Genomic DNA, 22,229 nt, shown 5'->3' with positions numbered 1-22,229 from the left:
GACTAGGGGGACACTCGGTGAAGTTACAGGGAAATATTTTTAAAACCAATAGGAGGAAATATTTTTTCACTCGGAGAATAGTTAAGCTCTGGAACGCGTTGCCAGAGGTTGTGGTAAAAGCGGATAGTGTGGCTGGTTTTAAGAAAGGTTTGGACAAGTTCCTGGAGGAAAAGTCCATAGTTTGTTATTAAGACATGGGGGAAGCCATTGCTTGCCCTGGATCGGTAGCATGGAATGTTGCTATTCTTTGGGGATTCTGCATGGAATGTTGCACCTATTTGGGGTTCCGGAATGTTGCTAATCTTTGAGATTCTGGAATGTTGCTACTCTGGGGATTCCGGAATCTTGCTACTCTTTGGGGATTCTGCATGGAATGTTGCACCTATTTGGGGTTCCGGAATGTTGCTAATCTTTGAGATTCTGGAATGTTGCTACTCTGGGGATTCCGGAATCTTGCTACTCTTTGAGATTTTGGAATGTTGCTACTCTTTGGGGATTCTGCATGGATTGTTGCACCTATTTGGGGTTCCGGAATGTTGCTAATCTTTGAGATTCTGGAATGTTGCTACTCTGGGGATTCCGGAATCTTGCTACTCTTTGGGGATTCTGCATGGAATGTTGCACCTATTTGGGGTTCCGGAATGTTGCTAATCTTTGAGATTCTGGAATGTTGCTACTCCTTGGGTTTTGGCCAGGTACTAGTGACCTGGATTGGCCACCGTGAGAACGGGCTACTGGGCTTGATGGACCATTGGCCTGACCCAGTAAGGCTATTCTTATGTTCTTACAGTATGTAGTTAAGAGTTCAGAAAATAATTTTTTTTTAAAGTTAAAACTGCTGAAATATTAGACGCAGGTAAACAGTGAACATAATGTAAAAAGTGATTAGAAAAGACGAAGCTCATTCTCTCTCTTCCCGGCTGTGCCATAGGCTTCGCAGCATGCTCCATATATGACCCAATTTTCCTACTTTTCTTTTCACAGCGGTCAGCGGTGTTGTGGCTTCAGATCTAAATTTAGCCCCCAAACAGCTGCGCAGTAAACTCACAAAGACAGAGAGAGGAAGAACCCTGTGGCACGGCCTAACAGAGACATTTAGCATACTTGAATAAAATAAATGACATATAATCTCGCATTACTGGATCACTTGTTTCATGCCCTGAAGCCAAGCAAGGAATCAATATTATACTGTTCAGTTGCGATAAAAAACACAGAAAAGTTATCAGTATTCTGACGGCTGACATAGAAAATTAAGCACACGGATAAGTGCTTTTATTTTAACCGAGTTTAAAATTAAAACTTATTAATTCAATTGAAAATAAACTGCATAAAGCTTAGTCAGTGAGGAGTGCTTCGTAACGACTAAAACTTTAAAATCGTTACCAAAGCTTGCGTAAGTTTCTGCTGATTAAAAGTGATCAAGAAACGGAAAAGCACATCTGATGACCTAAGTCAGGGGTAGGCAATTCCGGTCCTCAAGAGCCAGAGCCAGGCCAGGTTTTCAGGATATCCACAATGAATATGCATGAGAGAGATTTGCATCTCAAGGAGGCAGTGCATGCAAATCCATCTCATACATATTCATTGTGGATATCTTGAAAACCTGACCTGGCTCCGGCTCTCAAGGACTGGAATTGCCTACCCCTGGGTTAGTTCACACAGGGGTGGGCAACTCTGGTCCTCGAGGGCTGGAATCCAGTCGGGTTTTCAGGATTTCCCCAATGAATATGCATGAGATAGATTTGCATCTCAAGGAGGCAGTGCATGCAAATCCATCTCATACATATTCATTGTGGATATCTTGAAAACCTGACCTGGCTCCGGCTCTCAAGGACTGGAATTGCCTACCCCTGGGTTAGTTCACACAGGGGTGGGCAACTCCGGTCCTCGAGGGCTGGAATCCAGTCGGGTTTTCAGGATTTCCCCAATGAATATGCATGAGATAGATTTGCATCTCAAGGAGGCAGTGCATGCAAATCCATCTCATACATATTCATTGTGGATATCCTGAAAACCTGACCTGGCTCCGGCTCTCGAGGACCAGAATTGCCTACCCCTGACCTAAGTAATAGGTATTATGAAGAGATTATTGTTTATATTACTGGATTACTGTAATATTGTTTACTTGGCAGGAATACAGAAAAACTTGCAGAGACTGCGCATTGTTCAAAATGCAGCCGTCAGGCTGATTTTTGGCCTGAAGAGGTTTGATCATGTCACTGCTTTCTTCCACGAATTGAGTCGGTTGCCAGTGAAGGCTCGGATTAAGTTTAAGTTTGGATGCTTTTGTGACCAAATCCTATTTGGACTTATTCCCAATTATCTCACAAATTCATTTTCATTCACCACTGGTAAATATACTAGACTAGTGATTCCCAACCCTGTCCTGGAGGAACACCAGGCCAATCGGGTTTTCAGGCTAGCCCTAATGAATATGCATGAGAGAGATTTGCATATGATGGAAGTGATAGGCATGCAAATTTGCTTCATGCATATTCATTAGGGCTAGCCTGAAAACCCGATTGGCCTGGTGTTCCTCCAGGACAGGGTTGGGAACCACTGCCCTAATGAATATGCATGAGAGAGATTTGCATATGATGGAAGTGATAGGCATGCAAATTTGCTTCATGCATATTCATTAGGGCTAGCCTGAAAACCCGATTGGCCTGGTGTTCCTCCAGGACAGGGTTGGGAACCACTGCCCTAATGAATATGCATGAGAGAGATTTGCATATGATGGAAGTGATAGGCATGCAAATTTGCTTCATGCATATTCATTAGGGCTAGCCTGAAAACCCAATTGGCCTGGTGTTCCTCCAGGACAGGGTTGGGAACCACTGCCCTAATGAATATGCATGAGAGAGATTTGCATATGATGGAAGTGATAGGCATGCAAATTTGCTTCATGCATATTCATTAGGGCTAGCCTGAAAACCCGATTGGCCTGGTGTTCCTCCAGGACAGGGTTGGGAACCACTGCCCTAATGAATATGCATGAGAGAGATTTGCATATGATGGAAGTGATAGGCATGCAAATTTGCTTCATGCATATTCATTAGGGCTAGCCTGAAAACCCGATTGGCCTGGTGTTCCTCCAGGACAGGGTTGGGAACCACTGTACTAGACATTCAAACGCCAATTTTATTTTTCCATCTGTAAGAGGATGTAAATTGTAAAAGTTAGACAAGTTCCGGCTGAACCAGAACGTACTCAGGTAGGGCTGGTCTTTGACCTAAGGGCCACGGCGGGAACGGACTGCTGGGCACGATGGACCACAGGTCTGACCCAGCAGCGGTAATTCTTATGTACCACTCTTACCGGGCTGCGTCCTGGGGTAAATGTTTAAGTCTTTTAATCATGACTTCCAGTACCTTACATGGATTTTAGGAGGCATCTGGAAATGGTAATTAAGTTAATTCATCTCATTGTTTAAATTTCTTTTTTTTTGTAAACCGCGTAGAACTTTTCGGTCTTGCGGTATATAAGCGAATTGTAATGTAATGTTTGGTGTTAGGATAGTTACTGCATGTAATTAGCGTTACGAGACGTCCGGATTTACCGGGACAGGCCCTATTTTTAGAGAACATGTCCAGGCATCTGGCACTTTGTCCAGGTTTTGAAAAGCTTTGAGCTGGGAGCAGCTTTAGGGGGGCATCTTATTTATTTTATCTATTTATTCAATTTTCTATACCGTTCTCCCAAGGGAGCTCAGAACGGTTTACATGAAATTATTCATTTTTCCCAGTACCTGGGGCAAAGGGGAGGATTAGGTGACCTGCCCAGGGTCACAAGGAGCAGGGTGGGATTAGAACCCACAACCACAGGGTGCTGAGGCTGTAGCTTTAACCACTGTGCCACACACATCTCCCCCCCTGCACATGCGTGGATGCAACACAGTGACAAACAAGTGAACAGGTTGAGGGGGGCAGGGCAGAATTGGGTGGGCCTGGGGGTATGGTCATGTGTCCGGATTTTACTTCCATAAAATCTGGTAACCCTACATGTAATTAACTAGTCTTAGGGTCTACAATTGCCTATCCTAACTAACAAAAACTGTTTGTCCAGGGTTATCTCTTGGCAGAATTATTTTAAAAAGAATGAATTAACCCATTTGTGACCTAATAAGCAGACCGAGTGAACAGGAAACTGCAGGGCCAAGGAATAGAAGGAGATATACTAAGATGGATAGGCAAATGGCTGGAGAACAGAAGGCAGAGAGTGGGCATAAATGGGAAGTGACTAGCGGTGTGCCCCAGGGCTAGGTACTTGGGCCCATCTTATTTAATATTTTCATCAACAACCTAGAAGATGGAACATCAAGTGAGATCATCAAGCTTGCAGATGACACAAAGCTACACTGGGCCATCAAATCGCAGAAGGACAGTGAGGAACTCCAGAGTGACTTGAGCCGATTGGAGAATTGGGCAGATAAATGGCAGATGAAGTTTAATGTGGAAAAATGCAAAGTGATGCATTTAGGCAGAAAAAATAAGGAACACAAGTACAGTATGTCAGGTGCAACTCTGGGAAAAACCGAACAGGAAAAGGACCTGGGCGTATTAATCAATAGGACTCTGAAGCCGTTGGCGCAATGTGCAGCAGCAGCGAATAACACAAATAGAATGCTAGGCATGATAAAGAAGGGAATCATGAGTAGATCGGAGAAAGTTATAATGCCGCTTTATAGAGCATTGATCAGACCACACTTGGAATACTGTGTCCAACATTGGTCTCCCAACCTAAAGAAGGACATAAAACTGCTGGAGGGTGCAGAGACGAGCAACAAAGCTGGTGAAAGGGATGGAGAACCTGGATTACGAGGAACGACTTAAGAGACTGGGGTTGTTCTCCCTTGAGAAAAGGAGACTGCGAGGGGATATGATCGAGACTTTCAAAATACTGAAAGGAATCGACAAAATAGAGCAGGAAGAAAAATTATTTACAATGTCCAATGTGACAACAGACAAGAGGACATGGACTGAAGCTAAGGGGGGACAAGCCCAGGACAAATATCAGGAAGTTCTGCTTCACGCAACGAATGGTGGACACCTGGAATGCTCTCCCAAAGGAGGTTATTGCGGAATTCACCGTTCTACGATTTAAGGGTAAGTTAGACGTACATCTCCTTATGAGTGGCATAGAGTGACATGGGTAAAGGTAAGCTAGATGCACTTCTCTTTACGAGAAGTTTAAGAGTGATATGGGGGACTAAAACTATGCCAGGGTACACCTGGCAGGGCCTCCGCGTGTGCAGATCACCGGACTTGATGGACCTAGGGTCTGATCCAGAGATGGCACTTCTTATGTTCTAAATCATTATGATTTTAAAACTAGAAGCTGTGAACTGCTGAGTTTCAATTTTCCACTGACCATCAGGACCCCTCAGCAAAGTAAACTAAACTAAACTAAACCTTGGGTTTATATACCGCACCATCTCCACGAATGCGGAGCTCGGCACGGTTTACAGGAAGAAGGATGAGAGAGGAACTACAGTGGAGAGATTAAAGAGTTAGGTGTAAAGGGGGAAGGTGAGAGGCCTAAGAGGGGGGAAGTGTTACAGTTTTGAGAATAGCCAGGTTTTTAGGTGTTTGCGGAAGAGTTGGAGGGAGCTTGAGGTTCGGAGCGGGGAGGAAAGGTTATTCCAGAGCTCAGTGATTCTAAAGGGGAGGGATGACCCAAGTTTGCCTACATGGGAAATACCTTTTATGGAAGTGAAGGATAGTTTAAAAATTTGGGAGGATCTGGAGGAAGTAGGGGTTGGGGAGTTCCAGGATAGAGGGATAACGGCAGTACTGCTGAAACACGGCCTGTGTAGGGTCCAGTTATTAATTACCATTCCTGGGAGCAATTAGTGTATTGTGAAATGACTTTGGAATACGTTTCTTCTGCATCTAGGACCTTTCAGTTTTGAATTTTATGACTCCTGTTTCATCCAGGAGCTATTGTTTCACTTTTTTCACTTTTGATTTTAAAACCGAGGCAGAAGCTGCATGGAAAGCCTCAATCTACGCAGACACAGGACGGGTGGGAGGCAGAGCAAGAAGCAACTTGGCCCACGCCTACAGGTAGGCAGTGCAACAGAACCCCACGCCTTATGAGGGCAATTTTATAAGTGGCTGCCCCTAACAGGGCAGGAAAACACCTTTTTGTTTCTTATTAAGACACAGACTGCAGGGTGCCTGTGTGTCTCGAAAATAATGGCACCCACAAAGGACAAATTGCGCCTAGATTCTGTAGAGGTCACCCAAAGTGGAGCACAGATCACAGATCCAAACGCAAACTAATGAGCTAATTGGTAGTAATTAGGATTTATGCACCGATCTACTCCCATCAACAATTCTGAGCGGCGTACAACAAAAATCCACAAAGAGCAGCATAATCAAAGCATACGACTAAGTCCGATTTGGACGTAAGGCGCTAGCCGCCCAAAGTTGGCAGTGGAAAAATGTCCATTCTCGAAAAAATAAGTCCAAAGTAAAAAAAATTTTCTGAAAATCGTCCATTTTCCGAAAATCATCCAGCTGTTTGATCGTTGAGCCCTCCGGAACGTCTATCTTTATACCACATTCTCAGTCAAAAACTTGTCCAAGTCACAAACGTCCAGAACAAGACCTTTTAGACGTGGGAGGGACCGGCACTGTGATGGGCTGGTCACCCAGACATGGCAACACAGCGGTGGGGCACTTCACAGGGCACTGCTGTGAACTTCACCAAAAAGGGTGCCACATAAGCATCTCACAACTCCCTTATAGGTTAGGTTGAGCCCCCACAAAACTCACTATACCTAGCAATCTACAGCCCCAAAAGCCCTTATAGCTGCAGGTGGCACCTATATGGCAGGACAGTAGGGTTTTAGGGGGTTCACATTTTCCACCATAAATGTAGTGGTTGGAGCGTCTTATGGGCCTGGGTCCTCCTCTCTATGGTTCACTAGCCCCTCCCCCACAAACTACTTAAGCCACCTCTATGCAGGTCTACTAGGCTTTCCTATGCCAGGTGCTGACGTTCCGGAGGCAGGTATATACCATTTGAGGTGGTCAGTGATCACTGGGGGAGTGTGTGCGAGCATAAGAGGATCGCTCCTGTCCCGGTTCACTGCTGGACCACCAAGGGGTGCAAGGCAAGTCTTTTCAGGTGTGGTAGGGAGGTGGGGTGGTGAGGAGCTAGCCGGGACAGGACACGGGAGGGCTTACTCCTGTCCCTGCTTACCAATGGACCACCAGGGCTGAAGGTAGGTCCGGAAGATACCTGCAACCAGTCCGGGCCAGGGGGGGGGGGAATAACTTGAATATACAGTAAACCGAGACCCCCATTTTTGGCCCATTTCTTTTGCTGACAAAATTAGTAATTTGAATCACTTTTATTAATATAAGTAATAATGGACTTGTTTGCAAAATCAGAAAACCGATAAGCCTGAAAACAGAAATTTTATGCTTAATATATTACCTAAATTCATTATGTATGCAGCCACTTTAAAAGTACAGAAAGAAAGCAATTCCGCCTCTCGAACATTCAAATAAGTTTGATAAAAAGCCCCATAAAATTTTCAGAGCCCTCCCTAAATTCTGAATTTACGTGAGGCCCTAAGCTGTAGCTCATTTGTCTTCTAGGTAAATCTGGCACACGTGTAAACATAGACACACTCGCATATATTTCACTAAAGACACACAACCCACGACTCCACCCTAACGCCACCTCCGAGCACGCCTACCAAACACGCATATGCCAGCTTCTACTGTACATACTTCTTGACATGACCAAATTTTATGAGTCCTTTTCCATACATAAATCAGTGTTTTACGCAAGAAAAGGTTTTATTAAATCACCCTCTACAGGTCTCTTTAGAAGTATGCACTGTCAAAACTGTGATAGAAGTACCAGGAAACAGAAGTAACAGCAAGCCAAAAGTTAGGGAAAAAAAATCGTATAGATTAAGTCAGGGACGGATGACAAGTTTGTGGGCCCCTGGACCAACTAGCTCAGACAGACCCCCTGCCCCTTCTATGACATCAGGAGTACAATATATACATCAGCACAAGTGTTTTGCATTTATACAAGTGCTTGGACCAGTCTCACGGAAGAGATGGTGGAGACAGAGACTGTCTGAATTCAAGAAAGCCTGGGATAGTAACATAGTAACATAGTAGATGACGGCAGATAAAGACCCGAATGGTCCATCCAGTCTGCCCAACCTGATTCAATTTAAATTTTTTTTTTTTTTCTTCTTAGCTATTTCTGGGCGAGAATCCAAAGCTTTACCCGGTACTGTGCTTGGGATCCAACTGCCGAAATCTCTGTTAAGACTTACTCCAGCCCATCTACACCCTCCCAGCCATTGAAGCCCTCCCCAGCCCATCCCCCACCAAACGGCCATACATAGACGCAGACCGTACAAGTCTGCCCAGTAACTGGCCTAGTTCAATCTTTAATATTATTTTCTGATTCTAAATCTTCTGTGTTCATCCCACGCTTCTTTGAACTCAATCACAGTTTTACTCTCCACCACCTCTCTCGGGAGCGCATTCCAGGCATCCACCACCCTCTCCGTAAAGTAGAATTTCCTAACATTGCCTTTGAATCTACCACCCCTCAACCTCATATTATATCCTCTGGTTTTACCATTTTCCTTTCTCTGGAAAAGATTTTGTTCTACGTTAATACCCTTTAAGTATTTGAACATCTGAATCATATCTCTTAATCATATCACGTGGGATCTCTTAAGAGAGAGGAAGAGATAATGGTTACTGCAGATGAGCAGCCTGGATGGGTCATTTGGCCTTTATCTGCCTTCATGTTACAATGTTTTTGTAACCATAAGGTTCTATGACATCACAATGCAGGTGTAAAGAGCCTTAGCCTATAGGAAGAGGAGATGCAAATGTTAAGAGCCTTAGCCTATAGGGAGAGGAGGAGACAGTGGATGCTGCGGATGTGCCATTTGGCCTTTATCTGCCATCATGTTTCTATGACCTCACAATGCAGGTGTTAAGAGCCTTAGCCAATAGGAAGAGGAGATGCAAATGTTAAGAGCCTTAGCCAATAGGGAGAGGAGATAGTGGATGCTGCGGATGGGCCATTTAGCCTTTATCTGCCATCATGTTTCTATGTCCTCACAATGCAGGTGTTAAGAGCCTTAGCCAATAGGAAGAGGAGATGCAAATGTTAAGAGCCTTAGCCAATAGGGAGAGGAGATAGTGGATGCTGCGGATGGGCCATTTGGCCTTTATCTGCCATCATGTTTCTATGACCTCAAAATGCAGATGTAAAGAGCCTTAGCCTATAGGAAGAGGAGATGCCAATGTTAAGAGCCTTAGCCTATAGGGAGACGAGGAGATAGTGAATGCTGCGGATGGGCCATTTGGCTTGTATCTGCCGTCGTGTTTCCATGAAGTTACTGTTAGTGTTATAGGATTGACATGAGCATTAATAAACAGTAAACATCAGGGTTTCAGCGGAGTTTATAAATATATTTACCATGTTTCTGAAAAACACAACCACCAGACTGTACAGGTAAGCTGTTACGCAAAGCCCATCTCGATAATGAGAAGAGCCCCCCCGCCAGACCTTTGGATCGATCTCTGGGTAACACCAGACAGCAATGAATGTCTGCAATGTTACAAGAGGAAGAGGGAAAGACAGACCAGGAGGGCCGGTGCCATGAAGTTCTATTTACAGCTAAGAAACTACATTACGTGAAGCCACTGCATATCTAGAGATCAATGAAATCTGTCTGTGGCCTCAGTGCGTCACACACCGAGATGGCTGCTCACTAAGTGCCATTTATTCCTTCTAAAGAGTTGCATCTCTTTTATAAGATTTATTTTTCCTGCCTTGGGCTCTGAACTTTTTTCCCTTGCACTTCATAACTACGTCATCGCTGTCTCCACATACTAGAAGCTGCGAACCTATTATATAAGCCACAGATTCTGCCACAGCAAAACAAGGGTTCAATTAAATGCCAAAAGGAAATGATTTCACAATTTTCACCATAAATCAGGCTGTCTTCCTGATGATTTTTCCTTTTACAGATGCAAAAAAATTCATCCATTAAAGACAGGTTGAGTCCTTACCTGCAGAAAATACTTCTTGAGCTGTAGAGGTTCCTTTCGATTCGTCATTTTCATTTGAACCTCAAATTAATAATTTATTTAGGAGAAAGGAGTTTTTGGTTTGTTTTTTTTAGCTTAAACAACTCTAGTTCACTCATATTTTTGTGAACAAAATATTGTTCTGTCACTATAGTCCTTAATTACTTTCTCAGTTGGATTATTGCAATTCATTCTACTCGGATTCTTTCCTTAAAATGCAGAGGCAAACAGAATGCTAGGCATAATCAAGAAGGGTATTACAACCAGAACGAAAGAAGTTATCCTGCCATTGTATCGGGAAATGGTGCGCCCGCATCTGGAATACTGCGTCCAATATTGGTCACCGTACCTTAAGAAGGACATGGCGTTACTCGAGAGGGTTCAGAGGAGAGCGACGCGTCTGATAAAGGGGATGGAAAACCTTTCATACGCTGAGAGATTGGAGAAACTGGGACTCTTTTCCCTGGAGAAGAGGAGACTTAGAGGGGATATGATAGAGACTTATAAGATCATGAGGGGCATAGAGAGGGACAGATTCTTCAAACTTTCGAATAATAAAAGAACAAGAGGGCACTCGGAAAAGTTGAAAGGGGACAGATTCAAAACCAATGCTTGGAAGTTCTTCTTTACCCAACGTGTGGTGGACACCTGGAATGCGCTTCCAGAGGGCGTGATAGGGCAGAGTACGGTACTGGGGTTCAAGAAAGGATTGGACAATTTTCTGCTGGAAAAGGGGATAGAGGGGTACAGATAGAGGATTACTGCACAGGTCCTGGACCTGTTGGGCCGCCGCGTGAGCGGACTGCTGGGCATGATGGACCTCAGGTCTGACCCAGCAGAGGCATTGCTTATGTTCTTAGAAGGTTCCAGTTATTGCAGAATACAGCAGTCCGGATCATTCTTAGATCTAAAAACTATGATAGAGCATTTCCACTGTTGATAAGGTTTCACTGGATTAAGAACATAAGAATAGACTTACCAGGTCAGACCAATGGTCCCATCAAGCCCAGTAGCCAACTTGATCACTGTAACATTTTAGCCTATTTAGCAATTTCCCAAAAGAATATGCGATGTTTACAATTAATGCAAAATGCAGCGGTCAGACTGATCTTCGGGCTAAAGAAATTTGATCACGTGACACCTTATTACCGGCAGCTGCATTGGCTACCGATGGAAGCACGCGTAAAGTTTAAGTTCACCTGCCTCTGCTTTAAAGTACTATACAGACTAACCCCTAAATACATAACTGACCTTTTCTCCTTCTCAGTCAACAGACACAAGAGAAGCTCACATTTAAACTTCATTCCCCCCCAGTTAAAGGATGTAAACTGAAAAAACACCACCACCACCTTCTCTCACATCAGGCAGCATTATGGGGTAAAGATCTAGAACAATTGCTTTCACCCACTACTTATGAGGAATTCAGGAAGCGCCTAAAAACATATCTGTTCCTGAAGAATCTAGACAATTGACTCGTACAACTCATTCTCTTCACCTATTAACCACTTTCTTCCACCTCTGTTAAGTTCAATCAATTTGTACCTTTCTTTTATTCTTTTGTAAACCCCTTAGAACTTCACGGTCCTGCGGTATATAAACTGTTATTATTATTATTAGCCCATTCTCACGATGGCCAATCCAGGTCACTAGTACCTGGTAAAAACCCAAAAGAGTAGCAACAATCCAGAATCTCAAAGATTAGCAAGATTCCGGAACCCAAATAGGAGCAACATTCCATGCGGAATCCCCAACGTAGCAACATTCCATGCTACCAATCCAGGGCAAGCAAGGCTTCCCCCCCACCCCCCATGTCTTAATAACAGACTATGGACTTTTCCTCCAGGAATTTATCCAAACCAAGTTTGCATTGTTGCCCAATATTTAAGAGTCTGCAAAATTTGGCAAATCTGAATATTTGATTCACTTGTTAAAGTGGTTCATCTTGTGGTCAGACTTATTATTCATCAGACTGTGGTTTATTAAAACTTTTTTTTGGTTAAAAGTTTGTATTTTTAATGGGTTTTACACAGTTCTCTCTTATACCTCGCATTTCGTAAACATCTAAAAAAGCATTTCTTTTTTAGAACTATTTGATCCCAGGTTAAAGACCGTATTATCTTAATATTATTTCTAGTTAGTGTAATTTTTTAATGATTATTTTTGGGACAAAGCGGATTAATAATGCTCGAGATGAGTTTAGAAAAGCATCAACTAGTCGAACACCTTTGCCATTAATCTTATAAGACTTCTTACCAGATACCATTAGAAGATAAGAGGACTTCTCTTGTGTTCTTAAAGTGATAAGACCATTGGTCGTTGTGGTCCTTTGAGTGTGAAATAACCTGTAAGATGCTGAACCAAAGTATCAGAATGTTCCTGAATCAGGTTTTAAACCTCAGCAAATTTGGAACTCATGAAACAAGGGCCTCCAGGTACTGTATTTCATTTGTCTTAATAATGGCGAATTGACATCTGTTTTTGAAGATTATCCAGACTTTTTTTTTATTTTTTAAACCCTGCTAAGCTAACTGCTTTCCTGTGGACTTAGAACATTTTGATTCAATGGCAAATCAAGTCCATTGTAACTTTACTACCACAATGGACAATATGCGGCCAGATTCAAGCGGAAACTATTCTTCCTGCACATTCAAGCCTAGATTCAGTAAATTACGCCTCAAGTCAGGTGCCGTTATAATCTATGCTACAATAATATTCTGTAAAAGGTGCTCTTAGCTTTGGGCATGTGTGCTTACCCCTGCCAAAAGGTGGAGTAAATGCTGCTGCCCAACTGATAGCAATCCAAGTATTCCATAACACGGCATCTAATTTCTGGAAACACCTCTGCCCTCCTCATGCCCCTCCTACAGCCACTCCCCCTTTTGAGTTGCCTGCTACAAAATATAGTCATGCATGTTGTAGAGTAGGACATAGAGCAGATGTATGTGTAGCTCTTAATTAGTAACAATTAAATCCAACAACCAATTGACTAATTAGTTTATAGACGCATCTGCGATCCACGCCAAAATCTGGGTGACCTATACAGAGTATGGAGACAATGCAATCCCCCTTTCATTTGCCATGCTTCAATTCTTTGCATGCAGGGTCCGAGTCAGCTGTGGCAGTGTGGCACCAGTAAAGAAAAATAGAATATAAAAGCAGTGTCTCTCAAACTGTGTGCCACAGGAGATTCCAGAGCTTTATTTTTAAAAATTCCTTTCATAAGTATACACTAGAATAGATGGCATGTATGTCACATATGCAAGAGTCTGTCAATCTGTGTGCTTAAAGATACATCTCCCCGGACAAGCATCATTCTATGACATGTTTGGTCCTTGAAAATAGAGAATGACACGTTGACAAAATTCATCACCGTTCCCATCCCTGCGGATAACCATGGGAAAACATCTCGTGTCCTTTAATGTTTATCTCAACCTCAGTCCTTCTAAACCAGCATTCTTCAATGTAAGCCTTGAGGGTCAGTGGCTGGGCCCATTCATAGGATACTGAAGCCATTGTGACATCACTGATGAAGTTGGCTCTTATTGGTGGAATGAAGCATTATGACATCACAGTATCAGCTCTGGATACCAGAGACTGTCATTCTTTAGTGTCTGTCTCAACCTCAGTCCTTCTACACCAGTGTTCTTCAATGCAAGGCTTGAGGGTCAGTGGCTGGGCCCATTCATAGGATAATGAAGCCATTGTGACATCACTGACGAGGTTGGCTCTTATTGGTGGAATGAAGCATTATGACATCACAGTATCAGCTCTGGATACCAGAGACTGTCATTCTTTAGTGTCTACCTCAACCTCAGTCCTCCTACACCAGTGTTCTTCAATGCAAGGCTTGAGGGTCAGCAGCTGGGCCCATTTATCCTCTGATTCTTCCCTCTCTCCCATGGTTATTCATGGGGATGAGAACAGTGATGAATTCTGTCACCGTACCATTTTCTACTTGAAAACTAATGGCAAGCAATTTTATTTTTTTATGCAGCAGTTATCCTAACCTGAACAACAAAACAAATCAAGGCTTTGTTACTGTTTGGATCTTCTTATCTTTGCAAACTTAGATTTTCAGCTCAGAGTAATTAAATTGAAAAAAAGAGAACACCTGCAGATGGTGGATGTCAACTATCGAGACACATTTTGAGTTAATTTGCACTCAAAAACAAGCACATCCATCGCATTAATTAGCAATTCTATTATATCTACTTTAGTTTCACCATTACACTACATTGATGTCTTCTATTCCGCCAATACCTTTCAGTTCTAGGCAGTTTACAACAAGAAATTAGCCTGGGCATTCCCAGGGAGATTACAAGGTTGATAGCTATAGTATGCGTCGGGATCTGGGAAGGGTTGATACGGTTTGGTTAGATCTTTTGACAAATTTCTTGAATAGTAAGTATGTTTTTCAGTTCTTTCCTGAACGTTTTGTAGTTGGGCGTCGTGGTCAGCAGTTTAAAGAACTTTAAATAAATAACTCTCAAATTTTCCTCCCCTTTTACAAAACCGCGCAAGTTTTTAGTACCGGCCAGCGCACTTGAATGCTATGAACGTCAGAGCAGCACAGAGCATTCAGCGTGCCGGCCAGAACTAAAAAAAAACTCTCGCACGATTTTGTAAAAAAGAGTGGAGGAGGGTTAATTTTTTGTTGGTTTTGCAATATTATAATGTCAATTATAATGTGCCACGACAAACATTTGCTCCATTTAGTGTGCCGGAGTTTTAAAAAAGTTTGACACTGATGAAAGCATATATAGTTTATGAAATTGCACTATTACCAATGAAAATACTTCCCCCCAAAAAGGCATCTTGATGGTACGAGGTAGATGAATGCTGTGTGGATAAGGGGCAAGGGAAGATGGTTGAAGCACTAATAAAGGATAGCATAGTGCAACATCTGGAAAATCACGACCTGATGAGAGCTAGTCAACACGGCTTCAGGAAAGGGAAGTCATGTTTGACAAATTTAATTCAATTTTTTGAGGAGGTGAACAAACAAATCGATAACGGTGAACCGGTAGATATAATATATTTGGACTTCCAGAAAGCATTCGACAAGGTTCCACATGCAAGGCTTCTGAAGAAACTACAAAGCCATGGAATAGAAGGGGGATATACTAAGATGGATAGGCGGACGGTTGGAAAACAGATTGCAGAGGGTGGGCATAAATGGGAAGTTCTCGGATTGGGAAAAGGTGACAAGCGGTGTGCCCCAGGGTTCGGTTCTTGGGCCAATCTTGTTCAATATTTTCATAAACGACTTGGAAGAAGAAACAACAAAAGGACAGAGAAGAACTCCAGAGAGATTTGAACCAGCTAGAGAAATGGGCGGAAAATTGGCAGATGAAGTTTAATATAGAAAAATGCAAAGTGATGCACCTGGGCAAGAAGAACAAGGAACATGAATACAAAATGTTAGGTGCAGCATTGGGAAAGAGCGAGCAAGAAAGGGATCTGGGGGTACTGATAGACAAGAACCTGAAGCCGTCGGCTCAATGCGCAGCGGCGGCAAAGAAAGCAAACAGGATGTTGGGCATGATAAAGAAAGGAATCACGAGCAGATCGGTGGACGTCATAATGCCGCTTTACAGAGCAATGGTCAGACCACACTTGGAATACTGTATCCAACATTGGTCTCCCTACCTGAAGAAGGATATAACCCTGTTGGAAAGGGTGCAGAGGCGAGCCACGAAGCTAGTAAGAGGCATCGAGAATTTGGGCTACAATGAACGCCTCGAGAAGGCTGCGAGGGGATATGATAGAGACTTTCAAAATACTAAAAGGATTTGACAAAATAGAGCAACAAACATCGTTATTCACATTGTCAAATGTGATTTGGACAAGGGGTCATGGACTGAAACTGAGGGGCAACAGGCCCAGGACAAATATCAGAAAGTTCTGTTTCTCACAGCGAGTGGTGGACGCTTGGAATGCTCTCCCGGAGGGGGTTGTGTCTGAGACCACCATTTCAGGATTCATAGGCAAGTTGGATGCACACCTTCTTGCAAACCACATTGAGGGATACGGGTAAACAAGGTCTCAGTATGGAACCCCGGAATTGGCCTCCGCGTGTGCGGGTCGCCGGACAGGATGGACCTAGGGTCTGATCCGGCGAAGGCATTTCTTATGTTCTTATGCTAAATTTATTACAGAAAAAGGGGGAAAAAGCAGGTGAAGCACGGCTCATGGAATGCTTTCCAGCCCCTTCGTATGTGTGCGTATGCTTTGTGGTCTAGATATATGGGATGTCTCTACCTATACAGGAGAAGGGAGGGGCGATTTAAATGAAGCAATATCCAACTCTTTATTGGTACGAAAAGCTAATAGCACCTTCTATTTGTGTAGGGTGGATCAGTGCTTAAAAAGTATACACAAATATTTAGCCTTTTACAAAGAACCATGCCCCAATTATACATTCCAAGAAATGCTCTGAATGCTTACGCTCTTGGGTTCCACCTGCAACTGCTTTGGGCATATCCTGTGTAATTTAGGAAAACAAATCTGGTTGGCAACTATCCACTGGAGAAGTCTCGTACTAGCAGGTGCCTAATGAATCAGGTTCACCGACCTTCATGGTCGTGCAACCAAAAAAAAAAAAAGGCACAAGATACAACCAAAAAGGGGTTGAGATGAGACGACATATAAATGGCTGAAACAACCAGGCTTGACAAAAGTACTAGATAACACATAGCAGTGTTCAAAGAACCATGCCTGCCCCATGCACCGAGTCAGCAGAGCCAAAACAGGAGTGAAGCTGCAGCCGGAGCTGGACCGAGCCATGCTAGCAGGCCATGCGGAGATAGAGAATATTGAAGTACCAGCAAGCTGTATACATGGTACAGCTCAGCTTTGTGCTCTCTATCTCCACCTGCTGGTAGGTGGACATAATCCACTCATCTGGATTCATCGCAATATTTTAATTCATTCTTTAGTAATAGCAAAAATAGATTATTGCAATTCTTTGTTGCTTAATATCACTCAAAAAGAAAAACGACAACTGCAAATTGTTCAAAACACTGCTATAAAATTAATCTATGATGCCAGGAAATTCGACCATGTAACTCCATTTTTCATTGATGCACATTGGCTTCCTATTTGCCAGCGCATACAGTTTAAGGTTTTGCTACTTATATTTAAAAATTTGATATTCAATGAACCTCAGTGCATCTCAAAAATGTTAATTCCCCATAGTTCCGCACGCGCACTTAGATCATCTTCCCAAAATCTATTAGTTGTTCCCTCTTTAAAAATAATAGGCACTCGTAGATTAGATATGTTCTCTGTAGTGGGCCCCCAATGGTGGAATTCATTGCCCCAATACATAAAAATTGAAAAAGACATTTCCTCCTTCAAGAAATCCCTGAAAACATTTCTTTTTAAACAGGCTTTTAATATATAAAATTTATTTTATTATATCAATTTTTGTTTTAAGAATCCCCTTGCTCCTCAATGTTTTTCCCTTAAATGTGTTTCTCAATATAACAGATGTAACTTTAACCCCCCTTATCTTCCAATTGTTGTTGGTCTTGTCTTACTTCTAATGTTTATATATATACTGTATGTATTTTAACTTAACTTATTTTATTATTATGTACATTGCTTTGTATAAAGATATAGCGATTCATCAAATATTTAATAAACCTTGAAACCTTGAAATTGTTATTCTTGGAAGAATGAAGCTGGCAAGACTCTGACCACAGAGAATCTGAGTTTAAGCTTTAAAGGCAAGCTCATGAGGTTGAGCTTTTGGAAGATCTGAATATGTCTAGAGAGGGAATATTACAATTCTAGGCACATGGCACAGCAAGGTGGAAACCTCCAATGACTCTGGTTTCTGTGGCCTTGGAGGATAAGCAGCAGTCCCTACGCAGGAAAGGACGCAGTAGCCCAGGTTTAGGTCAGGATTACACACTCTCTCCCTTATCTCTGGAATTTTGTGTAACAGAACAGCAGCGTGGTGTTCAAAAACAAACATTCCTACATTATGTATGTGTGGATGGGTTCAGAGCAGGCGACAACATCTGAGAGCAAAACTCATATCCAGCAAGTATGGGTGGGAGGAAGAAATGGTGCTACTCAGAGCTTTAAAGACCTGCTGGGAAGTTACTGCAGAAATGGAGCTATTGAGACAGGCCAGGTGACTGACAGAACAGATCCCAGACGTTTTCAGTCACCAGTGGGCACTCCAGCTGCTTGTAACATTATTCTTCACATTCATCTGCAGAAGCCATGTCAGATTGGCGTACAGCAGAAAGGAGGTTTCACTGACTAGTTACAACAGCAGACTAAAAGCCAGGGAAGCTAGGGTTCAAATCTTGCCTCTGATATTAAAATGATAGCGTATAAAAAAATAAACAAACAAAAAAATCATCAACGTGGCCCATTCAGTCAGCCCAGGACAGATTCATCATCTTGGTTCTAGACGTACATATCAAATTTTAACTATGATCCTACACCCATATTCCCCATCTAATCTCTTAGGCCTTTTCTCAAATCTTTACAGAGAATGGCCAAAACCCTTCATGGCATTCGGGAGCTCACTTAAATTTTGTCGGCTTTATTGAAAAGTTTTGGTGTGGTTCCTGAGGAAGGGGCTTTTGTCCCTGAAACCAAGCCTGGTCGGACCTTTTCTGAAACAAGAGTTTCAGAAGCAAATAATTTCCAGTGATTCAGATTTAGTCTGTGAATTAACTTTGGACTAGAGAATGACACGGGAACAAATTTGTCCCCACCCAAACTCAAATTTTTCCACCCCGTCCCTGCGAGTTTTGTCGCTGTCCCTGTCCCATAAGTTCTTCCTTAATCGCACCAGTCTCGAACACATGATTTTTAAGCATTTGAGGCTTGTGCAGATGAGGACGGAGCTTAGGCATTGGTGGAATGAGGCCTTATGACATCACAATCTGAGTTCTAGCATGTTGCTACTTATGGTTTTAAAGTGTTTGAAGCTTGTGCAGATGAGGACGGAACTTAGGCATTGATGGAATGAGGCCTTATGACATCACAATCTGAGCTCTAGAATGTTGCTACTTAGGATTTTAAAGGGTCTGAGGCTTGTGCAGATGAGGACGGAGCTTGCAGGAAAGGGCCAGGGACAGGAAAAGAACTCACGGGGATGGGATGGAAAAATGAGTTCTCGTAGGGATGGGGAAAAATTTGTCCCCGTGTCATTCTCTACTTTGGACACTAAACTGCATACAAGCTAACTAAGTCCTGCTTACCTAATGCTTTTTCAGCTTCCTGTTCGGCTTCAGTTCTCAAGGCAAGTACAGGGTAAGAGCGCTACATAAACCTGTGTTTATTTGATGTTTGATAAAATTACACATTATAATTTTGCACTTCAGCACACATGTGAATTCGCAAGATGGTGTGTAGCTTATTGTGAGCTTTGCTCTCTTTGGAAAAGCCTTAGAAGCATCGCACTTGGGGCCCTTTGGAACTTTCTAAGCACTAATGCCTAAACCTCACACTGAGGATACACTTCACTCATATAATCTCCATTTTGAGTTTCTGTGGCACCTTTCCTGTACATATAGGCAAGTCTGCTCTGTGAACGTAGAGAGAGACGTTTAAATATATCACGGGACGCATCGAGGTGGAAGACGATATCTTCTTTCTTAAAGGACCTTCGACCTCAAGAGGTCATCCGCTGAAAATCAAAGGCGGGCAATTTCATGGCGACGCCAGGAAGTATTTCTTCACCGAAAGGGTGGTCGATCATTGGAATGAACTTCCACTGCAGGTGATTAACGCCAGCAGCGTGCTCGATTTTAAAAAGAAATGGGATATGCATGTGGGATCGCTAGCGGGGTGAAGTCTGAGGGTGGGTCATTAGCGTGGGCAGACTTGATGGGCTATAGCCCTTTTCTGCCGTCATATTCTATGTTTCTATGTTATAGCAGCAAAATAGGGTTGTAGGGGAGGATCTATTCATAAAACAGGAATCTGTCTTTTAAACAGGCAGTTCTGTAGACACACCATAACTTCAGGACCTTACTTTCACTTTTTGCGAACAAGTCATCAGATAACAAAGAACACCTCTAATGAATAATCTCAACAAGCATGTGAGATGGCAGACTTTGTACGCACTGCCCCTGCTTCACTCTAACAGATGAATTTGAGGTAAAACAAAGGAAAATTAATACACATATCCCTGGTAATGTATGCGAGTTACTGCTCACCCTACCTCATAAATATCTTGACAAAGAGCAGATAAGTGTATCCGCTTTTTGTATGATAGATCCCCTTCAACCTACCTCTAAGACTTCTGAACTGTCCTTGCAATGCACACACGGAGGGATTAGGAAGAAATTGGGAACAGATCATTTGTAAGAAACCCACCAAATTACTTTGACACGGTAACCTCAAATATCAAAAAGCTGTTCTTTCCTCTGACAGATGTTTACCACTAAAGCACAGGAGACAGGGTGAGGACACATTTTTATCTAATCCCTGTATGAGTCAGCAGAATTCCGGGTGGGCCTGAGTCCAATTCTGGGTGTTGGGGGCTTCTTGAGCCCATAGCTTGAAAATGATACGGGGAAAAATTTTTCCCCGTCCCCGTTGGAACTCATTTTCCTGTCCTTGCCCCGTTTCTGAAAGCTCCTCATCTGCACAAGCCTCAAACACTTTAAAATCATAAGTTTTCGAGGCTTGTGCGGTTAAGGCAGAGCTTACAGGAATGGGGCAGGGACAGGAAAAGAACTCGCAGGGACGGGATGGGAAAATGAGTTCCTACGGGGATGGGGATAAATTTGTCCCCGTGTCATCCTTTATCCAAAGCGGATGGGCATGATATTTTCTTTCCTGCCTCTCCCCCACCCCCAAACTCAAAATATAAATACCTAAGATGGCGAAACCGAAAACTACTTCCTCCAGTGGCTAGAACTCCTTCCAAGCTCAGCAGTCAGCAGCCACTGCTGGCCCCTCATACGTGCTCAGTTTTCGTGCACATGCGAGAGCTTGAAATGACAGCAGCAGCAGCAGCTCAGGGACACTGTCACCGGCTCCCGGAGGAGGAAGTCTTCAGCTGGGAGGGCTTGGGGATCCCTGCCAGCCGCAGCAAGAGTATGTCAATTTTAGATGGGCCTAAGCCCAATGTGGATGGGTCCCTGCCCATCCATGGCTACATCACTGGATCAGATATTTAAAAAAATAAAATAAAATTACTTAACCCCTTTCCTCTCCCATAAATTAACCCCCTTGGTATATCATACTTACCACATTCCAGAAAAGTGGGTTGAAAATAACGGACAGAACAGCTATAGCGAAATTTGAATCCATCAAATCGATGTACTTAAATGCTCCTGTCATAACTGAGTAATCAACCTGCAGGACACAGATCAGAATCTATTCAAATATCCACCTGTCTCTTCACCAAATCATTGTAACATGATCCGACGCCATCACATTAAAAATCATAAAATTATACTGCTGTGTCACCTTCTGATCACCCATCTCTCATCCCCTGTTTCTCACCCTCCTACCTTTTCCCTTGAAACCATCATTGAAATACTTAACCCTTCCCCCCCAACTTTACAAAGCCATGGTAGCAGCTGCCACACGGCAAACGTTCCGATGCCCTTTAAATCCCTAGGGGCATCGAAGCAATTACCACAGTGGCAGCTATGTAAAAGGCCCCCTTAATATGTTTCACTTATATATTCTGATACTGTCATCTTTTGCTCATGTCCTGACCAGATACTTGGAAAATGTAGTTTTAGTCCAATAAAAAAGGGAATCATCTTTTTCTTTTTTTTACACTTATTTTTCCTTTAAAATGGATTAACATGGCAATCATACTATTTTATCCAAAAAAACACTGAATCACTTTTTCACAGCAGTAAGCAATATAAATATACCAATTCAAATGCTGCTCTACATAACCTGAACTTATTTTAATGGTGAAAGACAAAGGAGTCCAACCAGTCTGTAGTGAATGTCAAAAGAAAAATCCACCGTCTGAAGAGCAGAGACCCAGCACGGTCCGTGTTTCGATTAACACCATCTTCCTCAGGGGTCGACAGAAAAGTGATCGCTGTGGGAAAAAAATGTCTTGAAAAACATTGCTTGAGATATTTTCTCTCCACAGCGATCACTTTTGTGTCGACCCCTGAGGAAGATATGTGAATCCAT

At 42.8% G+C, this 22,229-nt stretch overlaps 1 protein-coding gene across 3 annotated transcripts in view; it reads right to left on the bottom strand.

The window, feature by feature from the left end:
• The window catches only part of PEMT (phosphatidylethanolamine N-methyltransferase), a 156,889-nt gene that overhangs the window by 132,126 nt on the left and 2,534 nt on the right, over positions 1-22,229 (bottom strand). For all 3 annotated transcript variants that reach the window (XR_004536508.1, XM_033914942.1, XM_033914944.1), the window contains exon 2: positions 21,315-21,422. Coding sequence is in view for 2 of the 3 variants with exons in the window: in XM_033914942.1 (XP_033770833.1) it covers positions 21,315-21,422 (108 nt within the window). In the remaining variant the exon portion in view is untranslated. The remainder of the gene's footprint in view (positions 1-21,314; positions 21,423-22,229) is intronic.

The sequence above is a fragment of the Geotrypetes seraphini genome, chromosome 11, assembly GCF_902459505.1.
Source record: "Geotrypetes seraphini chromosome 11, aGeoSer1.1, whole genome shotgun sequence".
Classification (NCBI taxonomy): Eukaryota; Metazoa; Chordata; class Amphibia; order Gymnophiona; family Dermophiidae; genus Geotrypetes; species Geotrypetes seraphini.
Note: the sequence above shows the minus strand (reverse complement) of the source record. Positions and strands in the feature narration are given on the sequence as shown.